We start from the raw sequence: 24,023 nt of genomic DNA on the forward strand, positions 1-24,023 counted from the left end.
ATCACATTCTTTGTTATATATTATATGTAGATATATTCTTTAATTTCACAAATGGTATTGATGAAATTGCACAAAAGAAAGAAAGGATAGCAGTTCGATTTGTAAAATATCAGAAAAATTCTATTTAAGTGTCTTATTAAATAGTTTTCAACTAAGCATTTTAGCCCAAAGTAAAATATACAGTGTCTCTCTGCAGATCTGTATTTGATAAAAAGAGATTATGTTGATCTTTTCTGAGAATCTTCTCTACAAAAGGAGTTATATCTTTAGTTAACATGATTACATTCCTATTTCAAAGGAATTAAATTGAAAAGTTAAAAATTAATAAATTGGCTACTTTGATTTAATCATGCCCAGCTCATTTTAACATTAGTCTTTAACTCGACTATACGGTATATTGATTAATTTGGTGTTATAGATAGAGGTATAGGAATAACTCATGCAGAAAAGATAGTTTGCATTATGTATGTTGAATGGATCCTTGATCGGGGTTTTGTTTTTTACTATTTTTCATTTTTGGTTTTAGTAAAGATTGTTAGTCCTTCACTGTAAAACTTCAATGCTTCATTTTAATTTATAGGTGATTACTAGCTTTTTGAAAAAAGAATTTGGATTACTCTCCAAGCACATTATCATTTTTTCCATTTCATTGGGCCTGGTGAAAGTTTATGTGCTCTCTTTCAAGAATAAAAGACAAATAATGGGATGTGTTTATAACACACTGTGTGCCTTTGAATGTTTGTTTGCATACTCATCTCCTCTTCCTCCTTTGTATTGTTCTCCTGTAGCCTGTCCTCATTGTTTAACCTAGATTTCTGCCATTATCTTCTAGCAAAGTGCCCACCCTCCAGTCTGTCTCCACAACTTCACATTTATACCAATTTACATTTCATTTCCTTGCCTAAAATGATCTCTTTACTTATAAGTAAAATAAAATAAACATATCTAGGCCTTTAAGGACCTTGGAAATCTGATTACAAATTATCCTTTTAACTTCATCTTCCCTAAATGTAAGAGCCTAGTTATTATTTCTAAGCAAATTTTATTTCTTGCCTTTGTTACGCTTCTTTGTTTTGGAATTATTTGTCTCTCCTTACCTTCTTCCTCTTTGCCAAATTTCAATTTACTTTCATGACCCAAATCAAATCTCAAGTATTCTGGGAAGTTTAGAGCTACTCTATATCCCCAAAGTCCACCATATGCCTTTGGCTTCCATCTACACAGGCTCACAGTCAGGACCAGCCCAGTGTAAAATAAAAATGTGTGACCCCTTATTTTAAAACGGTAAGAATTCAAGATGCTGACAACAGAGTATTAAATCCAGCACACGAATCTCTTCTAAGCATGTGTCTTGTGCAGCTGCACAGGTTGTATGCCCTACTGACACTTTCTCAAGAAAATTCACACCTTTATTTTGTAGCACTTACCACATAATATTTGCTGCATGTATTTGTATGTGTCTGTCACCCCTAAAGCTTGTGAGTTCTATTACTGGACAATCTATGTCTTAATATTCTTTCAAGTTCTTTGACCTAGGAAAATTCCTTATAGGGAGAGTCACTCACTAAATTGTATTGAAATGAATATGAAAATGTCTATGGGGAGAAAAGTATTCAAATGAGTATTTCTGAAAGACTTTAATATTAAATAATTTGAGACATAACATTTTTATAGATATTAAAATAAAAATCTTGGTTTATCAATAAAGATCTTTAAAACAGTTTAAAGAGCCAAAGTAAACCCTTACTACCGAGGGAAATTCATTACAAATGTGAATATTCAGTTTGAAATAGAGTTCAAAGAAGATATTGACTCTAATATGAGAATGAATGCATTTTAGCATTATTCAACATTATGTAATACTTCAAATAAAAGTGCATATTTTATTCAGAAAAATTATTTAGAATAAAATTGTGTAGTGGAAGAAAATTACTATAAGCAACTAAAGTTATTGTGAAAAACAATTCGGTGAGTGAAATCATAAAGAAAACATTATAGTTCATATTTGTGTGAAAATCAATTTTATTTTTATATCAAATATCATGTAAAAAAGATGGAAGATATCCAAGTAATCATATCACATATTGTGGCTAAATATCAGATGCTAAAAAAGAAATAGCAAACAAACTGGGAAATTATATCTTACTGTTTTGATTAGTTCAAATCTCAATATTTGCAAATATGCTATCTTTGTTGGGATTTCAATTAAGGAGGCTGTTATTAAAAAATGTTATCTTAGTCATTGTAAAAAATACAAATATTTCTTTTATTGTTTTCTGACTTAAGTTTTGTAGCAAGTTTTATAAAAAGACTTGTTTTATTATTTTATAATTTTTTTATTTCAAAATATTAAGGGGTACAAGTTTGTTTCATGGGTGAATTGTATAATGCCGAAGTCAGTGTGCCTATCACCAGAATAGTATACATTGTACTCGATAAGTAAGTAAAAAATACAAATATTTTATTCAATACATTCAATCAATGCTAACTTCTTAAAATTAAGAAGGATTAAAAATCTGTGTACTCTAATTTTTACCCATTTCTGTTTCCTGATTCTTTATAGAATCTCAAGGAAGATGTACATGATAAAATACCACTCAAACACTCTGAAACTATATAGGGTTCTGTTATTAGTTCTGTAATGTTAACGTGAGAAAGGAGTTTATCTTGATTGAGTTTTTATATGACTTGAAGCTAGGTGGTAAGACTAGGGAATATTTATGATGAGAAGGCTGTGTGGTTACTAGATTTCTTGTTTGATAAGAGAAATGGACTGTTTCTAACAAGAAAATAATAGATATGATATTGCACAAGGGTACAAAAAAATAAAGATATAAATTAAAGTGATGGAGAGGAGGTGGCCTGTGGAGAAGAGGGAAAAGGAGATATGAACTGAGAAATACACTTATAAAATTTGTATGAACCATATGATAATTACCAGTTGTTTTAGTGGAGGAGACTTCATGACGTGCTGCAAAGAGATTAAATTTGATATACTTGATTCCTAGGAAAAAAAACACTTTTCATATATGGATGGAAGTATTAGTTTCAGAGTCTTTTAGCTATTTAACAGCAGAAATAAATTTTCCCAAGGTTTTGCTACCAAAGGATTGGATGACTTTCTTTGGTAGTTAACATATTGCTTATCTGCCTATGCATTCATTTATCAGCTTGGGCTATGTGAATTCAATGAAGAATTCAAATCCACAAAAACAGTTTTTGAATAAATTTATTTTTAATGATGTTTAATGATTTTTTAATGATGATTTTTTAATGATGTTTAAACCACTGTCTTCCATACACTTCTGCAGTCCTTATCAGCTTACCATTAATATAAGCAAATGCTCATTTGCAAATAGGTTAGTTTCTTCAAGGGAAGCTCAATGTACTGAGAGATGTAGCCAATTGCATTCTGACCACTAAATAGTGCTGTAAGAACAATGTTTGCTTGTTTCTGTTCATGAACTTTAATCTTACTCCCAACCTGGAGTCACGGGATGAATAAAGGTCATAATCTCAACACAACACTAGAGGAAAAAAAGTCCAATACTTATGACAGTTTACCTTGAAAATAATCATTGTGTGCGTCTTAGCTGATTGATAATTTTTGGTCCTGTCCTAGACTTTATATCTTAATCATCATTCTCTTCAAATACAATGGATTGTTCTTTATATATGTGTTATGAAATACAGCTTAGCACTAGTTTCAACATTGCTACCATAAAAACATAAGTGTTGCCAGGTGCAGTGGCTTACTGCTGTAATCCCAGAATTTCGGAAGGCCAAGACAGAGAACCGCTTGAGGCCAGGAGTTCGAGACCAGCTTGAGCAACATAGCTAGACCCCATCTCTACAAAAAAATTAAAAATTAGCCAGGTGTGGTGGCACATGCCAGTAATCCCAGCTACTCAGGTGGCTAAGGCAGGATGATCACTTTGAACCCACGCCTTTGAGGTTGCAGTGAGCTGTGATGATGCCACTGCTCTTGCCTGGGCAACACAGTAAGACTCTGTCTCAAAATATATATAGAGATTGGGGGGGGGCGGTCTACTCTTACTCCTATGCAGATTCCTTACCCTACCCACAGCTGTTGAAAGCTTGGGGTTTCTTTTCACAAAAAGTTTGTTTACTTCTGATGCATTATGTCTGCAATTGAGCCTATTCGTGCTGTTACATATTAAGTAGTTACAAAATATAATTATCTGATTTACGATGCATCTTGCATAGTCAGCTTTACCTGCAGCAACAACCACCACCCAAATCTCACTGGCTTATGACAATCAACATTTATTTCTAGCTCACATTACTTGAGGGCTGCTTGTCAGGGATGTCTCTGTTGAGCTCTGTTGTGGTCTGTTGATCCATTGTGCTCTCTTGGAAGAGAGCAGAAGCTCGGGAAGGGACAGAGCTATGCTGGTGCATGTCCGACTTCTCAGTTGTGGCATATGTCACACCTGCTCACATGGCATTGTCCACAGCAAGTCCCATACCCAAGCCCAAAGTAAAAGGGGAAGAAAACTTTCTAAGATGAAGAAATGTATTTTTCTCGTACTACCTGTAGCAAAGCATGGCAAGGGCATGGAGGGAACAGCTAATTGTGAACAATAGCATTTATTAGTCAACATGAATTTATTAAATGCCTGTTATTCTTTGACTCTGCTGAGATGCTATTAATATATGCCATACAAGTAAGAAAATTAGAGTTCTTATTTAGAAGTGAATTTTTGAAAAGAGAACACTTTGAAAGTGATGAAAGGCCTAACCAACTACTATTTTAAAATCTATTATAGATTGTGATGGCAATAAATATGTTAGAATATAGGTTGTTAAACAGATATTTGAAAATCCAGTCATATATATTCCTAATTAGTTCCTGAATAAGAGTGGCAAGGCTCTTTAATATGATTCTCATATAACCTCTTGGAATGTTATGGTCTAATAATTTTTTCTCTTGTGCAAAATTCTTGTGAATTGATTAAATTGACTTTGGAAAGGATCTATTTTTTTCTCACTAATTTTAAAGAAGTAATTTATGGTTTAATCCTTTAAAATAAAATTAACTCTCCGTTTGGCAGCATCATTTATGCTGTTGTCAGCACCACCTTTTCCTAAGATAATTATTATCATGTGTTTCAGGAAAGATGTGAGGGTATATTTCAATGCTTTTCTTTTTTTAATCAGCATTGTTCCTTGTCTCAATAAATCTCTATTATTATACAAGTTCAATGCTACCTTTTGCGTGACAATATTTTCTGCTTCAATGTAGAGGAAAAATAAATTTAAAGTAATTGCTTTCAGAAGTTTATTGTTTTATAGGACTGTTGTAAGGAAATAGGATGCGAAGCATTTGTTAATGTTTGCTTGTTAAGCTTACTGAAGTTAGACGTTTATATAAGCCCAGAATTACTTTCTTTCTCCTCTGTTTTGTAGTACTTTAAGCTAATCAAGAAAATAATTCATTGGTGGCAAACTTTTGAAAATCATTTCACAAGAAATGTACATTTAAATTTACTGTATGATTTTCATTTTAATTTACTATCCTAAAGGTGAAGTTTATAGGAAAATGGTGTGCAATTTAGAGTCATTTTAAAGTTGAGAACTTATTTCACATTTGTCAAAAATCTTTAGAGGTGAATAATTTGAGTTTAGCATATACATTTCTTGTGCTTTGCTTGATTTTTAAAAATGGAATGTTGTAACAGAATAGAATGGAAAAAATGGATTTTTATAGTTTTATTCATATACATGTTAAAGACATTATTTTGATGAAAAAGAGAAGAGGAAAAAGAGGAGACAGCAGAAACCAAAGCACCCACACCACACACATGTGCATTCGTATACGTGTGTGTGTATACACACCTACAGATTTATATAATTTGGGGTTGGCTAGTTATGAATGGTGGTTATGGAGCTGGAGGAGCTAGGTGGTAGAGTTGGCTTCATAGCATTTGATCTTCACATAGAAAATTAAACATTTTTGCAATGTTGCAGCAGAACAGTGGACGAGGAGTTCAGGCTCCAAAACAGGATGGAATTGAACAATCATTCACACCTCATCATGAAACCTACATTTTTTCTTACTCTTTAAATTAATTTACTTTTCTGTTTCCCTGTGCATACTTTATCATCTCACCAGGATTATTGCTGATTTTTGTTTTCATCTTTCTACTTCACAGAAACCTTACTTATCTTTATTTCTACTCTGTCATTGTAGTATGTATCTTAAATTTCTTCTCCAAACCTGGTTACTCCCTTAACTACCTCATCTCAATCCTCCTTTTGTTCTATCACTATTTTTCATTTCCTTTTATCATTGGTCTTTCTGGATTCCATCTTTGATGCTTAAGTGATTTTCACCTATATATCCAAACAAGGAGTCATTAAATAGAAAATATTTTGTAATAGGATACAGAGTAATATGCATCATTTATTATGGGACAATGTGGTGAATATAGTATTATAATTTTTGGAAAATATGTGCATCTGAAGTTACATGTATTAATTATAAATGTGATAATTATCAATATATTGAATTATGAAATCTCAGATGTAAATAGGTACTTACCTAAGAAAATATCTTGATCATGTTGTCATTTAATAAGCATTCATATTTATTGATTTCATATGGGTAAATTCATATACAACCATTTATGAAAAAATCAAGTTAAGTGAATTTGTGTTTTTGTTGCATATTGGTTAATAGCCTTTTGCATGTACCTTATTTATTAGACAGTTGCATGTATACAAGCGAATTATGAATATCCATCATATGCTTTAAGATTAGGAGAATTGATAAAGGTTTATTAGCAAGTCTGATATTAAGTTTAGAGTCATATGTCACTTTTGTGTTTTTTATTCTAAAATTACAGAAAAAAATTCTAGGAAATAATTCACTAAAGTTAAAAGTTAGAAGCCTTTAAATTAACTTGAGTCAATTTAAAGTTGAGATCCATGGATTTTGCTATTAACTGATTAAAAGTTAATTGACTCTGAACTTCTCTTTACTAATTAAAAGCTAAGATGGGGTCAGGGACATGAAAAATTTGAAAATATCAACTTGTATTAATTTTTATTTTTAGATATAAAGTTTGCATTGTATATCCTAACTACGGGGGGGGGGGAAGATAAGAATGTCTTGCTTTTTACAATATTAGAATATTAGTGTATCTATGCATACTAGGCCTAGTCCATGTAGTCACCATGACCTAACCTAATCTATGGCATGTCCTCAAATGTTACTGTAAATTGAGGTTGCTTGTTTCTCAACATATTCCTGAACTTGCTGTCTCAACAGCAGATTGTCTCCCAGTTTTTGCTGAAATCAATTTTTTTCTTTGCCTTTTCTTTTTCCTTGTTCACAATCTGTTTGCTAGCTTCACTGACTTCATCTCATATAGGCAATGCCAACATGTATCCAAACTGTATGTGTGTGCTCACAGAATCTCAGAGTGAATTATTCTAGGTGGTCAACCAGTGACTAGAAAACAACAGAAAAGGTGCACTTAAAACTAAGATCATATAATCAACTGTTTTAAGCAGCAGAAATTCAGGAATATAGTTAAATAAGAAAAGGAGCATTGTTTTAAAAAATTTTTGACGAAAATCAATCAACATTTTGACATAAAGTGAGACTATAGCAATTTTATATATTTGGCTGTAAAATATATTTGGAAGAACTAATGCAAGTTTTGAAATTCTTTCTGTAGTTATGCATGCCTACAAATGTGACAAACATGCATATTGAAGGCACCATTTCACATATTTCTTCAAACGTTATGAAAAGTTTTGTGTGAAGGCTGAAAACAAGAATTGCATTGATTTAAAATATCTGCTATAGCAATACTCTACCATTGTCTTTTTTCATTCTGTTAAGATTCACAGCTTACATACCAGAAGGGTTTGCTCATGAAGTATTTGCCAAACCACCCATTTGAGGTAGAGTAAATTCTATCAATGAACCCAAGAAAAGAATAAGGAGCTTCTCCTCCAAAGAGGCAGATATATTATACTACTATGTCACTCAGACAGGCCTTGGGATTTATTAAAATTCATTGTTGAGGCCCAAACAAGCACTGTGTTTGGTAAAATGGGAAGTTAGTTTTCAGAAGTCAGGGTAAATATTAACAAAAAAGGAAATGCAATTTAAGTATTATCTGACTTCAAGGTATAAGTAGAGTGTTTTTTTAATGAATTTAGCAAACATATTCTATAAATATGTCTATATTCATTTTTAATCATTTTTTTCTTGTAAAAAGTTTTTGACATTGTATGTTACAGCAAAAATATTATTTGCATTTGTAGCTCCACTTGGTATATCGGACCATTGAAGGCTGAACTTGTCCTAAGTTTTTCAATTTGTGGAAGGCAAATAGCAAAGTGATATAATCTGATCAATAAAATCTAGATGTCATACTCCTAATATTCAAGCAGTTTAGAATGTATTTCTAATTACTTTTTCTTCATACATGATCTTCTAAAATAAAATACTCCTCTGTACATACACAATTTAGTTCTAACATTTCAGTTGGTTCTCTTTCTGGTATTTGAAAACTCATTTTTTTTTTAATAACACTGAATCTACCTCTGGATGGTGTACCACCTTTCTTGTTTTCCTGATTAAAAACCACACACATACAAAAACACAAAAACTTTTCATTGCCAAATATTTTTTAAAAATTAAAAAAACAAATCAAGAAGAAAGTGAAGATAATAAGCAATTGAATCCACAAGAGGAAAATCACTGATAGGATATATAAAATGTGATCATACTGTGGTCTAACCTGATAAAACACACAAAAATCTACTATGGACATGTTTTGGTATCTTTTTTTGCCTAGCTTCCTAGAATATATGTTTTAAAGACTGACTAGAATTTCAGTCTAGGATACACTATAATTTATTCATCCCAACCCCTTTAGGGTTTTATTTTTGCATACTCTTTATCTCTCTCTTCATTTCTTCAGGATGAATTCTTAGATTTGTCAATATGAAAGTGTTGGTGTAATGACTATTCATATTTTAAATTTTGATAGAGCTAAATGGTCTTTGAGAAATATCTATGTTTATGTCTATCTATAAATATATATGTTTATATATATATGTGTATATATATATATACACACACTTCTACCAGTGTAGTGTCAGTATGTTTTAGCTTTGCCAGTGTGGTGAACATAATAGGATATTTTGTATTTGATTTTATTTAAATTCCTTATTTACTAATAAAGGTATAAATCTTTTACTATGTTTATTAATTAATCCATATTTATATTATTTTCCTATAAATATTCATTTGTCATTTAATATTGGATTCTTCATTATAAATTAAGGGTACTAATCCTTGGACATATATTAATACATATGTCTTTCACATACACATTTTTCTATTTTGTCACTTTTTTCAAACATTAATTTTCTTAAAAATGTTTTGAATTTATATGTATGTAATTCTATCAATCATTTTCTTAATAGTTTCTGGTATTAATGTCATACTTATAAAATTTTTTCCTATCCCAAGAATAGTTTTCTTTTACTCTTGCATAATTTTTAAGCATAAAATTATTTAATCTATTTTTTAATGCATAAAATGGGGAACTATTTCAACTTTCGAAATAGCTAGCAAACCTTTTGACACCAGTTTTTTGAATAATATAGTCTTACAATGATATTAAATGCAGTAGTTTAGGACTTTCGTATATAACCATACAGGTACAGGAAAGAAGCTGTAAGAATATAGTGTGCTGTTTTAGTCCAAAGGTGGTTTATTTTTGATAATTTAGAAGCCCTAGCTTCAATGATGTGATTAAAAATACACACTTTATTGTGGAAGTGTTAATTAAATTTTTAAGTATGTATCTAGATCTTTTTAAATTTTATTTTTAATTATCATGGGTACATAATAGTTGTATATATTTATCAGGTACATGTGATGTTTTGATACAGGCATACACTGTGTAATAATCAAATCTGGGTAATTAGAGTATCCCTCACTTCAAAGCATTTATCATTTCTTTGTGTTAAGAACATTTCAATTGCAATTATCTTGCAGTTATTTTGAAGCATACCAGAACTAACTGTTGACTATAGTCACTTTGTTGTGCTATCAAATATTGTTCTTTCTATCTATCTAACTATTGTGTCTAGATTTTTAAACCAAGTTCAAAAATGTACATATTTGGGTGTGGAATACCTTGACAGATGATTTCAAGTTTGACAGATTGCCATCAGTTTAAAAATTTATGGATTACTCTTTCCAACCACATCATTTTGAAGAGCTAGGGCAGATCCAGAGTATTCAGTTAGAGGTAGGGTAATGCAAAGAAGGCAATAACTCAAAAGCCTTCCACTTTATCATCATTATCAAATTGGCACCATACAAAACTCTCTGACAAGTTATAGTCCCAGCCTTTCAGGTACTTAAATAACTACTAAGACAATGTAGATTCAGATGGCCATAGACCAGCAATGAGCATCTGTTCCTTCCTTCACCCATTCATTTAATTTTTTCATTTAATAAATATTTATTGAGTTCCTACTTTGTGTCAGACAGGGTACCTGTATGCTGGAGATATATGAGTGAACAAAAAAATTCAAAATTCCTGCCCTTATGTAATCAAGAGTGGATAATTACCAATAAATAAGTAAATATACTATTTCTGAACAATGCTCAGGATAAAAATACAGTGGAGTAGGAGAGGGGAGCTATTAAGTGGACCCAGTACTACTCTTATAGTGGTTAGGGAAGGGGAAGAGTGGAAATGTCTTACTGAGGAGCTTTCTAGGAAGCAGCAATAGCAAGTGCAAAGGTGTGGAGATGGGAACATTCAGTTATTTTTCAAAATAATAAGACTATTTCTAAATAGTAAGTATGCTGAGAGTGGCAGAATACAAACGTAGCCTTAAAAGTGAATTTCAGAAATCATCTAGATATGGTTAGTTAACTTCTGATGTAAATCTCTTGAAGGCTGAAACATTTTTATGATTAGCATGGACTTTTGCTCAGATAAACCTGGTTCTGTTCAGTTCTGCTACTTTAACAGTCTATGTATGGCCTATTCAAGTTACTTAATCTCTCACTAAGAACCATTCCATTCATCTGTAAAATGGGCATAATGATAATATTTATGTCATAGAATTATTGTGAACATTAAATCCTATAATGAGTGGCAGAGTATTTAGCATAATGATGGTTGCATAGCAAATTCAGTTATTATTAGATCTCTTGATTATGCTAATTCCTGTTTCTTTATTTATTGATTGATAGCTGAATCATAGTCCCAAAATACTAAAAAAGCATGCCTTAATAGTGTAGTTTAAATTGACTAAAGCACAACTTACATTTAAAGATGACACATATATACATGTGCCAAGTATTCTTCTGAGTACTTTATGTATATTATTCCATTTGATTCAAGAAACTTCTGAGATGGAAATATTAGTATTTCCATTTTATAAATAAGGAAGCTGAGACAATGATATGTTGAACTCCAGTGTTAGAAAGAACAAAAGTATATAGCATAATGGTTGAGATTTTAAAAGCAGCCTCTGCCCAGTATTCCAGGAGAAAAAAAAATTCATAATAAAACGAAGTCTGTTCAAGCTTCACCAGGCAATTGCCAATGTCTTCTACAACTTTGTGGTTCAGGTAGTTTATATCATGATTTCTTATACTATCTAACATTAGTATTAAAAGGCCATTCATTAAAGAAAACACTTTCACAAAGTATTAAATAAAATTCAATTGATGTAAATCACATTAACAACGTTTGGTGCTTATGTAACATCTATGTCAGGTAATGAATTAAGCATGTTATTAAATCTCTGCAGGCTGGAACCAGCAAATCTTTGTTTGTCTTAATATCAGCCTTTCATTTGTTCACAGGTCTAGAATCCTCACAGGAGTATCAAAAAGTTGTCAGGAGGTCTCTGAATACTGGGCTTGGTATCTGAATCTCTGTGCTTCAAGACCATGTTTCTTGACAGGTCCTCATGCGTTACACAGTGGAGGGGAATGGTGGATGTATTTTTTTTTTTTAATAACAGGTTTCTCAAACAAATTAGTTATGTACATTTTCTCCAGAGGTGGCATACAAATAACTTGTCAGTGGAGGGTGAAGACATGCATTTTAGGTTGAGTCGGGCATCCTGCCTCTGCATTCATAAGCAGGAAGACAAGATTTTCTGAGTTCTGATTTAATAGGTTTTGTTTTTTAACCTCATTTGAAACTACATCTCTAAAGAGAAATAGTTTAAACAAACATAACTATTGTTTCTACTTCTGTGATTTATGTATGAAGATGCTTATACAGTAGTACCCTTTATCTATGGGGGTTACGTTCCAAGGGAATACATTCCAAGACCTCCAGTGGATGACTGAGACCATGGAGATACACACACACACACACACACACACACACACACACACACTGTATTTTTTCCTATACATACATCTGTACCTAGGATAAAGTTTAATTTATAAATTAGGTACAGTGAGGGATTAACAATAATAAAATAGAACAAGTGTAACAATATACTATAATAAAAATTATGTGACTGTGATCTCTCTCTCATTCAAAATATCTTATTGTACGATCCCCACCTATTTTGGGATGGCAGTTGACCACTGGTGACTGAAACTGTGAAAAGTGAAACCGTGGGTAAGAAAGTAACTACTGTACCAAATTGTTGTGTATATATGTGTTTGTATATATGTGTGTGTGCGATGCGTGTCTATAGACTTAATTACTTTACCAGAAATTTGTGATTATGATTGCTTTATTACATAGAGATTGACAGAAACTTAGTGTAGTTTTTTCCCCTCCTTGTTGTTGGTTTGCTATAAGTTCTTTGCAAAATATTTTCTTCTCATATAGCAAATAAGTATGGTAATAATTTTGATCAAATTGAAATAATAAGTAATTACAGAAAATGAAATAAAATTTGATTGAATAATTAATTGAGTGATAAATGAATTTTCTTGTTATAGATACAAACCCCCATTGCAGCAAAATATTGAAAGGGAAATGGGTTAGTTTCTGGTTAGATTCAGATTTTGTCTATATAGTTGATTATATAATACCAAATTGTGTTCTTTTTAAATTCCCCTAAAATAAGACATCTCAACAAAGATATATTTAAATTAAGTAAACAAATTATGATGTCCTGATTTCAACCGAAATCAGTGCCTAACACATGTCTACCACATTTCCCAAAGCCAGAAGTACAGTGACAGTGGGGAGAGGTATGACTTAGAAGACTATTAGGGAATTATTATATGCTAGGCTGTGTGATACTAACCATTCTAAAGAAATAAAAATGAACATGGGTTTGAGAAATTAAGAACTTCATTACAGAAATATGCATGTGTGTGTGTGTGTGTATGTGTGTGTAAGGTGGGGTAAGCTTCTATGGACTGTTTCTTACTTAGCACCTTTTCCTCTTCCTTACTCGACTAACTCCTGCTTGCTCATCTGTCATCTGTCCTGAAGCACCCAGTGATGGTGTCCCCACAACACTCCTTTGGAACATTTACGACAGTATTTAACATTTATTATAATTCTTTATATACCTATCTGTTTCCCAAAATAGACTGTGAGCTACTTGAAGTCAGGGATAGTATCTTATTGGTGTTTCCGACACATATTGTAAGTTCAGGCACATTACCATGTTCAATTAATGTTTGTTGACTAAATTAACAAGCAAATATGCTATAGCAGCAGTATTGTGTGGTGCTCGGGCATTGGCCTCTGGAGCCAGATTGCCTTCGTTCACAACCTGGCTTTGTTACTTTTTATGTGTGATATTGTGTAAATGGTTTTACTTTCTGATGTCTCAATGTCCCATGCAAAAAATAAGGATAATAATAGTACCTATCTCAAAGATTTGTTATGGGTATTAAAAGAGTTAGATCACATAGTGAATAGAGCACAGTGCTTGGAAGTTAGACAGTATTAACTACAATTATTTTATTATTTTATCTATGATTCCAAAATAAAATGGAAACATTTGGGAAGAAGCTCTTCAGAGTATTGGAAAGGGGATCTCCTGTAAAGGAGAGTTGGATGTTATTTTGAGATTGGAGCAATATTATTGGTGCCAAATTAACAATGATTTACTAAATCAGAATGATAATCACATTTATGTGCACATTTATGAAGAGGGTCTTGGCATGTGCCATTGAAATAAAAGACCGAATGCATTGCTTTTGGTTCAAGCAAAATATAGCCAACTGTAATTGCTGAGACAATCTAGTCATTTGAAATTTAAATTGAAAAATTATAAGAAATAGGACTTTTTCTTTGTGATTATGGGACTCCACAGTTTAAATAAAAGATTGGTTTAGATACCTTATGTTTTTACTAGAATACCTTTTAACAGTAAATTTAAATTTTATAGAAGATGGTTTTGACATATGACAGGAACTGTGAGAAAAAGCCAATAAATTATTAACTTTTCCCCAAACTTAAAGCTAATTATAATTGTTTCTTATTATTCCAGGATGTGTCCTTTTGGGGATTCTAGTGAGCTTTTGCACATAATCGTAAAAAATATATATTATGGGTAGAATCATCTGTGGCCCAAAAGACTTAGGGGGAAGAAAAGAAAATATAAGGTGATGAGAAGGTTAAAAATATTTAGATTTCTAGACAAACATGTCACTAAATGAAATTTGCAAACAGTATGCATTCTGGGAGAGAGATATCATGTATGTGAATGTATAATGCTACAGAAAGGTAAAATAAATAGCATTAATTTTTTTGTTTCTTTAAAACTGTAAATTGCATGAAATTACTTTTTAGTCTCACAAAATATTCATAAAATGGGTATATTTTTACTGATAAGTCACTTGATATACTTTTTTATTAAGACAGGTTCTTGCTCTGTTGTCCAGGCTAGAATGCAGTGGTGTCATCATAGCTCACTGTAACCTCAAACTCTTGGGCTCAAGTGATTCTCCCACTTTAGCTTCCTGAATAGCTTGGAGATGCGCCACCATGCCCAGCTAATTTTTAAAAATTTTTTGTGGAGATGGGAGTCTCACTGTTGCTGAGGCTGAACTCCTAGTCTCAACCGATCCTCCCACCTTGGCCTCCTAAAGTGCTGGGATTACAGGTGTGAGCCACTGTGCCCAGCCGTTGATATACTTTATAAGGGGTCATTTACCACTGATGTAAAGAATTCCCCCTGAGGTAAGAATATACCAAGACCCCTGATATGTTAAAGGTTAAGCTCAAAATACATATTCACTAAGGGATCTTAAACTAAGGTTAATATAGTAATTCTGAGATTAATATAACTAATATATTTAGTGGGTTTTAAAGAATCTTCTTAATTGGCCCTCATGTATAGATTCAAAACAAAGGAGAACTTACAAGCTTTAGAGGCTAGAATATCCTAAGTTTATAACCTATGACAGAAACTCTCTTTAGTATTTTAGGCTGTCATTAATTATTAACACTTATACAAATGCTTAAGAGTGGCTTTGTTACATTCCAATATGTTTTAATTCTTATTTTGGGGTAATTTTTTATTCAGTATTTAGTAGCTCCAATTGAGCTGGAGACTTCAGATATTTTGTCTTTGGCCTTCAAAACAACTTTTGTATTAAATAAATTTCCTGTACTATTTCAGTCCTAGACAGTGTGACTTTTGAGGTCAGAGGCCACAATAATTCTTTCTCACCAGAGTAGCTAATTTCAACTCCTGTTTATTTTTTGTTAGTGATGACTTCAGTTCACTAATGTCAGTTTTTTTTTGTAATTATCAACTTTTGCATTTCTTCTATTCCAGGGTCAAAATATTTCCAGTTAGATGACTAACTGCTTTGCAGACCTTTCCTTTTGACCCAGTTATTTCTTTCATTGCCCACTGTTCAACTTAAAACACAGAATTTAGTCAAATATGTATGCAGGGTTATTAATAGATAAGATATTGATAGGTGATGGTAACCAAAATCCTCAGAATATATTGGTCAATGCAGGGCTGGAAGGGTAATAACTCCATATTCTGGCATTCAGTAGAATATGTGAATTACTGTTTTCCTGGTCCCTGGAGAATAATTCTCATGTGACAATTCTCATGTGATCTATGACACATAGACCATGGTTTGATAATGTTGAGGAATTTTAATAATTTGAATTTAAATCATATTATTGAGTAGCACACATTCTTTTAGAGCGCAAGCCTTTAAACAGACAAACAAACTCCCTGGAAATAACAGGTTTCATGGTGAACTAAGTTTAGTAAATGCTGATTTTACCACATTCTTGGAGATGGGTAATGGATATTAACATAGTGAAAGCTCTGAGAATTTTCCCCACAAAGCTTAAAAGCTTTGAGAATGTGTCAAGTTCCTCCACATATGTATGCTTAACAGATTTAACTGGACATTTCCAAAATTAGTTAGAATGCAAAAGCTTTTTATTTAAATATGCTTAATTTTTTCCATGGAACATTTTTATTTTGTACACCTGTTTATGTATTTGTTCAAGTAATGTACTCAATTGCGTCTGTGCAGATAGTTGAGAGTGATGTGTGTTCTGCTCATGAGCCAGAAAGCTGAAGGTGCTGGCCAAGTGTCCCCTGGTCATATTTTTAAGTGCCTGCCCCATGGAACTCCATATTTGATGACCATGGAAAAACTTCTCTGTGATGAGTTAGTTAATAGTCTGTTTGTACTGACTACCCATGATTGGGATGCACACCTACACAGAGAACACAAAAAGTGCAAACAAATGTGGGACATGAGAATGAGAAAGTGTTCATATTTGTCATCATTTAAAAAAATAATGAGAAAATAATACATCCTTTAAAGTTTCTCCATCTATAGGAAAACAAACTTCCGTGCAAAGGAAAAAATAATGCTAATGATAGGACTTCTAGATTATTTGGATTGGTGCTTTTCATAAAACTGAAAAAAAAATTTGACTAACAGGTTAACATCTTTCTAAGGGAAAACCATGCATGTATAAATTGAAGACTATAAATCAGCTGCTTTTTTTGTTGAAATGTATACCCACACACATTAATCCTAGGAAATCCTTTGTATCCTACTTCATTCCTAGATCTATTCCCTGAGGTTGATTTAGTTGGGAAGGTATCAATGATTATTTGTACTTTTCATATTTTAGACTTATTTTATAGTTCCCACAAATATAGCATTTTTACACATAATCATCTTCTTTTTTTTTTTTTTTTTTTGAGAAAGAGTGTCACTTTGTTGCCCGGGCTAGAGTGAGTGCCGTGGCGTCTGCCTAGCTCACAGCAACCTCAAACTCCTGGGCTTAAGCGATCCTACTGCCTCAGCCTCCCTAGTAGCTGGGACTACAGGCATGCGCCACCATGCCCGGCTAATTTTTTTTTTTCTATATATATTTTTAGTTGTCCAGATAATTCCTTTCTATTTTTAGTAGAGACGGGGTCTCGCTCAGGCTGGTCTCGAACTCCTGACCTCGAGCGATCCACCCGCCTCAGCCTCCCAGAGGGCTGGGATTACAGGCGTGAGCCACCGCACCCGGCTATAATCATCTTCTTTTTGGCAGATATTTTAGAACTTAAATGAAAAGGAAAGAAAGATTAAGAGGACAATTATGTGTGGTTAATGATACAGATAGAGGTAAACCTCAGGCACTGATGAAGTGTAGCCAAGGTCAAGGTTTGTCCACACTGAAGTCTCTGAAAAATATGATAGGAGTTTGTTTAGTGTCAAATTAATTGTAAAAATTGTTTTTTATATTTTAAACATATGCTTATGAGAGAGAAATGAAAATCTTCATATGTAGAAACAATATGTAATTCTTTATTTGGAGATAATTACTCTTAATATTTTAGTATATTTCCTTTCAGTCTTTTTTCTGTATGTATTTATTTCTTGCTTTACCTGATTTCTGCATCTCCCTTATGTTCTGATCTGTCCATATCTGCAGGTTTATCTTAATATCTTGCTTTTTCATGATAGTTAGAACATGAGCTTTTCTCCATGTGACCATAAACTCGTAAACATCGTTCTTCATCACTCCATGATGTTCAAGTGGATATGCAAATAATTAAGCAAACTGTATCTTTCCAATCAGAAATAAATTATTTATCTGTAAATATGTAATATTTAATATATAACATGATATAAGTATGTGTATATAAAGTTCTCTTATATCTTGGTTTTGTAGAAACAGTTTACTAGAAAACAAATATGCAGAATATAAACAGAGCTGGAGCTTTCCTCGGGCAAATAGATTGGAGAGGGCAAGTAAACCCTTGAGTAGCAAGCTGCTTTCACTTCTAAGTGCTTGTTAGTGTCCCAAGACTAATCTAAATGCTCATTTACTGCCATGTATTTTTCAGCTACACTGTTACCCCACAGACTATTCAATTTTATCTTCCTGCCCAAAGAAGGGCTTGTGTGTTTATTTTCCCAACCCTAATGTCTAGCCCTGTGCTTGTATACAGTAGTTCTTTGCTCTTGAATGAATGAATGAATGAATGGTTGAACAGAACCCTTCTTTCCTTTCTCCAACTAGGTAGGATTCAGACTCAAAGTTTCTTCTGGGCAGCTACTTTCACATTTCCCAATTTGTAGCCACCATAGCCTCTTTTTAAATTTTAGTTATTTCTGTGCCCTAACTCTTAGGAAGAGAATTGAACTTAATTTCTCAAAAACTACTGAAGAGATAAGCAGAAGATTGTGTCTAGGGAGAAGGGTGGGGATTGAAAAATTACCCTCCCTCCAGCATTTCAAATGTCTCTCACTCTTTTGTGCACTAGCCTCTTACTAATATCACTTTTGTTTTATTTTGTTAAGTTAGATTTTGATTTCGCCATGAATAAAAGCAACAAATGGATTAGGAAGAATTAGTAAACATTATACGGTTGTGGGAGGAAGACTGATATTAGCATGAGATTAATTTAGTGATGTATACTAAGGAAGGCAGACCTGTCCTGGTGATCTGAGTGTGTGTGTGTGTGTGTGTGTGTGTGTGTGTGTGTGTGTGGTGGGTGGGTTTATTCAGAACTGCAGGAAAGGTTGTACCTGGGTGGGTTTCTAAGTGTTTGGGGTGTTAAGTGTGGATTTGAACATCTCTAAGCTATTGCTTTCCTCTTTTAATACAGATGTTTGAAAATACCAAAGGCTGTACTATGGCTAATGTGCGAAGCTGGCAAAAACAATTACCAAAGTCATAAATTGTGATTTTATTCAAGCTATAAAGGGTAATAATTTATTTAAGTGAGGTCTTCTGTCTGATTAGAACTAGAGGAGTTCAGCTTGCTCTCATCCTGTGGGATAGAGCTGGGTCACTGCTGTAGGTAAGGATGGGTGGAAAGTGGCTACTATTGAGGCAATTGATCATTCCAAAAGAAAATAATTTTTTTAATTGTTTCGCTTCCTCTTCCCAGTTAAGTTTTTGTTTTTTTTTCTAAGAATAATAGATTTCTAAAAAAGCACACAAAGTATTTTTTTAAATCCTGATTTAATCAGATATTCTGAGAGATCAGGTAAATTGATTCAGGCTGCACCTTCTGGTAAATTGATAAAGCCAGTATTACAGCTAGTTCTATCCAGGCAATGAAATCTGTGCTTCTGGCCACAGCAGTACACAAGTTCTCTTGGTAGTTCCCTAAAACTCTCTCGGAAGGAATTTAAATATTCAAGTGTTTTACAGTTATCCTTCCTGAAGTCTTCAACTCCCCCTAGAAGTTAGTGATCTTGATTGAAGCCTGTCCATAAGGGTACCTAACTGTAGTTTGTGAAGGGATAGAGGAAAGTTATGCTAATACATAAATTTTCCAACTTCCCCTCAGCCAAGAAGTTGTGTATAACTCTAAGGAAAGGTTCTCAGTAGTCTAATTCTTAGGCAAAAGGGTAAGTGATTTACTCATCTTTCCAAGTCTTTCCTTTCAATCCCGTCCATTCTTGGCTTAGGTATCTCAAGACTGTTCTCTCACCTAATTGAAAGCAATCCCCAGTAGGATGTTAGTTGATGGCTTTAGGGTGTTACTACCACCAAGAGTATTTGCATTTTAATGAAAGGTTTTAAAAGAATTTAAAGCTTTAAGACCAAAAGCAATAAATCTCTATTGGTGGAATTTGAGGCAATGTGATAGATCAGGCAGGAGATATCTGTGGTGAAAGGAGCCCACTGGGTCTATTCTAAACACAGCGTGAATTAAAGTGTTCCTGCTTAGTAGCCTGACTTCTATTTCCAGAGTGAGGGCTGTCAGGACAATTCCTGTGGCCAGAATAATAAAGTACTCTTAAATAGTTTCATTTTCTTTAAAAGCAAAACAAGTTAAAGGGCTAAAAATTTCAGATCTTTTAACTTCCTTTTTCTTTCTTACTTTCTCCATGGCATCTTGCTTTAGATCTCCCAAAGCCTTTATTTTCATTTTCTGGGCTTGAGATTATGACATTTAACATTCTGTTTAGACTCCAATTTTTGTGTGTGTGTCTTACTTTTTCATTTCCTGGAAACTTCATGACCACTGGAATTGATGAGGTAGGGTACTTGAGGAATTTGGGGGAAATGGTTTTACAAACAGGGTTAAAATTTATTGAAATACAGGGAGTGAATTGGGCACTGAGCTACGTTCTAAGGACATACAAACACATTTTATGCACTTTCTGCCATGCAGTCTTGTGAGTAAAACAAATAAGCAGATTACTGCAATCAGTGTAGAAAGCGCTATGATAGAGTTGTTTACCATAGGCTATCAGTGCGTGGAAAAAATATTAACTAGAATTGGTTAGTAACAACAATGATTAAGGCTTAGCTAGGTTTAGCCAGGTAAAATGAGGATGAGGATGGGGTGGTGTAGATAAGGGCTTTGGTGACAAAGGAGGCAGTGCCCATAGAGATAGTGTAATAGGAGACCAAAGCAACCCAGGAAATTGTTAAGAAATTCAGTAGGGCCAAATATAAGCCATGAATGTGGAAGTAAAAGGGTGAAATTGGACAACTAGACAGGGACCAAGTATTGGGGGCCCTTGGTGCCCTGTCAAGAACTGTGAATCCAGTAGGGAACCATTGATATTTTTAAGCAAATGGAAAACATGGTCAAATTTGCATTTTACAAAAATTCTTCTGGGATTAGTATGGAGAGTTAGAGGCTCTGGAGTGTGACAAAATTGGAGGTTGGGTCTTGGAAGATTTTGGAAAGCTGGAACAGTAGTTCAAATAAGAAATGAGGGATTGATCTGGAAGGTAGGAGTAAAGATATAGAAGGGAAAATAGATTAGAAACATACCTTCATAGAGATGATATTCGAGCATTCAAGAGAAGGAAAAGACAGAGCTGAGTCCTGGATTTCTGACTTAGTCAATTAGGTCCCATTTTGCTGAATGAGGAAAAGTAAAATAGGCTTTAATGGGACAGATGCTGAGTTCAGATTTGGACAAGCTGAGTCTTAGGTTATTATAGAATATCTGAGCAGAGATTTCCCGTAGATAAGCATTCATCTGTCTGAATCCCAGGAGAAAGATCTGGGCCTTAGATGTATGTGTAGCCCTTAGTCCTTATCATCTAAGTGATGATGATAGAAGAGATCACTCAGGAGGAAGGGAGACTACCTGAGGGCTGTTGATTGACCGCTGGCAAATAACAGGAATTAAAACCCAACTAAGGGTGAAGAACAATAATGAAGAATAAGAAGTATTAATAGTAGCTAGAGAACTACTTCAGAACAATAAGAAGAGCACTATCCCTATTGGCTAACAAAATGCAAAGGAACAATCTCCTTGTTCTTGTTCCAAAGGTCTCCAGGATCTGGCCTCAGGCAATAACTCTAACAGTCTCAATCTAGGCTTAGCTCATTTGAAATAATCTAGTATATCCATACAATTTCATGCTTTCATTCCTTTCTCACATTCTCACTGAAGTACACTTTTCTTCTTCGTGTCTCATTCATCCTTCAGAATTCTCTTCTAGGCCAGGCGTGGTGGCTCTCGCCTGTAATCCTAGCACTGGGAGGCTGAGGTGGGAGGATCACTTGAGGTTAGGAGTTCAAGACCAGCCTGAGCAAGCATGAGACCCCCGTCTCTACTAAAAACAGAAAAAATAGCCGGGCATCATAGTGTCACTTGTAGTCCTAGCTACTCAGGAGGCTGAGGTAGGAGGATTGCTTAAGCCCCAAAGTTGGAGGTTGCGGTGAGCTCTCATCATGCCACTGAAATCTACCTGGAGTGACAGAGTAAGACTCTGTCTCACACACACACACACACACACACACACACACACACACACGCACACACACAACCACACAGAAACAGAATTCTTTTCTAATGACCATTTTCCTTCCCACAACATGGAAGTATCATCATCCATCCTGACTTCCAATTAGTATTTCGATTGCAACGTTCTTATGGGAATTAGCACATTATAGTTTGCATCATAGTTGTTTATGCATCAGATTCTTCCCCCTTGACAAGACTGCAAACTTCTGAAGACTAAGAACTCATTCTCCCAAATCAACCTCCATAGTGTATTCCTTTGAAAACAGCAGTTAATAATTATTTGTTCAATCACCAAATATAGTATATACCTAAATAAAAGAAATTGGATCTCTTGACTTTGGATGAGTCAAGACAAACATGGAAATGCTTACTTATGTGGATATATCTGGTGGTTTTGATATATCTAGGCACATACTGGCCAGATAAATGAGGGAAGAGCATTTCATAAAAGCATATATGATTATACAGAGGCAAAAAGTGGAAACACAATGCTAAGAATTTACTGTCACAATTTTAATATTATATTATTAATGTTATTTGCATACAAGGATGGTGAACACTTGTCTCCTCTTCACTTCTTTTATAATTTTAATAATTAATCTTGTGCAATGGGCATGGATAGCACAAGAACTGCTAAAACACAAAGTATTTTTATTTATCCCGAAGGCAGATATAAGATGCTATCTGGCAGTTTTTCAATGATGTCCTACAAATAATCCTAGCCTTTTCAATGTGTTTTAGAATATTAAAAGTAAGGCAACTTAGTGGGGGGGGGGGTGTTCACTTAAATAGAATAAGGGTTAAATGATAACTTGACTTATCTTTTAAATGACAAAAAATAAAGAAATTGCAAGACCTTTTCACACATTAGATATGTATTGTCATTTATCATCTAGATATCAGGCTAGCAGTGCGAAGTAATAAAACATATCATCGAAAAATGTGCTATAGGTCTGAATCACTCTTTCATTCCACCTCCCAGCTAACTGTAGTATTAAATCAAACAAGCAGAACATTTCCTTAGGCAGCCATTGCCTTTTAATTTCCTGAAGAACCTTAAAATATCATTCATTACAAGTACTACACATATTTGGTTTTTAAAAGTCTCATAAATCAATAGCAGGCTGACTGTAATAATTATTACAAGTTAGTGCATAATTTTCGTGCTGAAGGCTGCATGCAGAACTTTAGCATATGCAAACGAGGCAATTCAAACTGTGTATAGATATTAATATGAAGAAGCAGGTAACGAGGTGCAGGCTATGAATTATGCATCAGGAGTGGCTGATATTCAATGAGGAAAATGAATTCAGCATGTAATCTAATTAGTGATGGAAGTCTATTACATCTAACTGCAAAAGCAACCGTCCTTGAAACAAATTTATTTACAGTCCATGTTACCACTTGAAACAACTTTGAAATGATGTGTAAGACAACAGCTTAATTGTAAAAATTTTTTGTTTGTTTGTTTCAGTTCTAGACCTGGAAGGCCTCCTAAGAGGACTCAAAGTGTCACCTCCCCAGAGAACTCTCACATCATGCCACATTCTGTCCCTGGCCTCATGTCTCCTGGGATAATTCCACCAACAGGTGAGCATGCTACTTATTTATGCCAAAAATATTAAAAATCAGTGGATGCCATAGCTTTTATATATACCTGTGGTTATGTTGATATTTATACACATCAATTATATTTTGTGCATGCTAAGATAATGTTGCTAATGACAGTTTATTTCAAAACTGCATTATGATTATCATTTCTTTATTTAAAATAAAATGAAAGAAGTTTAATTGAACACAG

General features: G+C 33.6%; 1 protein-coding gene and 1 pseudogene across 2 annotated transcripts in view; one reads left to right on the forward strand and one right to left on the reverse strand.

Moving 5' to 3' along the window:
* LOC123649365 overlaps positions 1-4,422 on the reverse strand; it is a 99,406-nt pseudogene extending 94,984 nt beyond the window's left edge.
* Positions 1-24,023, forward strand: part of DACH1 (dachshund family transcription factor 1) — a 401,211-nt gene that overhangs the window by 144,869 nt on the left and 232,319 nt on the right. For both annotated transcript variants that reach the window (XM_045567619.1, XM_045567618.1), the window contains exon 2: positions 23,697-23,812. In XM_045567619.1, coding sequence (XP_045423575.1) covers positions 23,697-23,812 — 116 coding nt within the window. The remainder of the gene's footprint in view (positions 1-23,696; positions 23,813-24,023) is intronic.

Source organism: Lemur catta, chromosome 13 (assembly GCF_020740605.2).
Source record: "Lemur catta isolate mLemCat1 chromosome 13, mLemCat1.pri, whole genome shotgun sequence".
In the NCBI taxonomy this organism is placed as follows: domain Eukaryota; kingdom Metazoa; phylum Chordata; class Mammalia; order Primates; family Lemuridae; genus Lemur; species Lemur catta.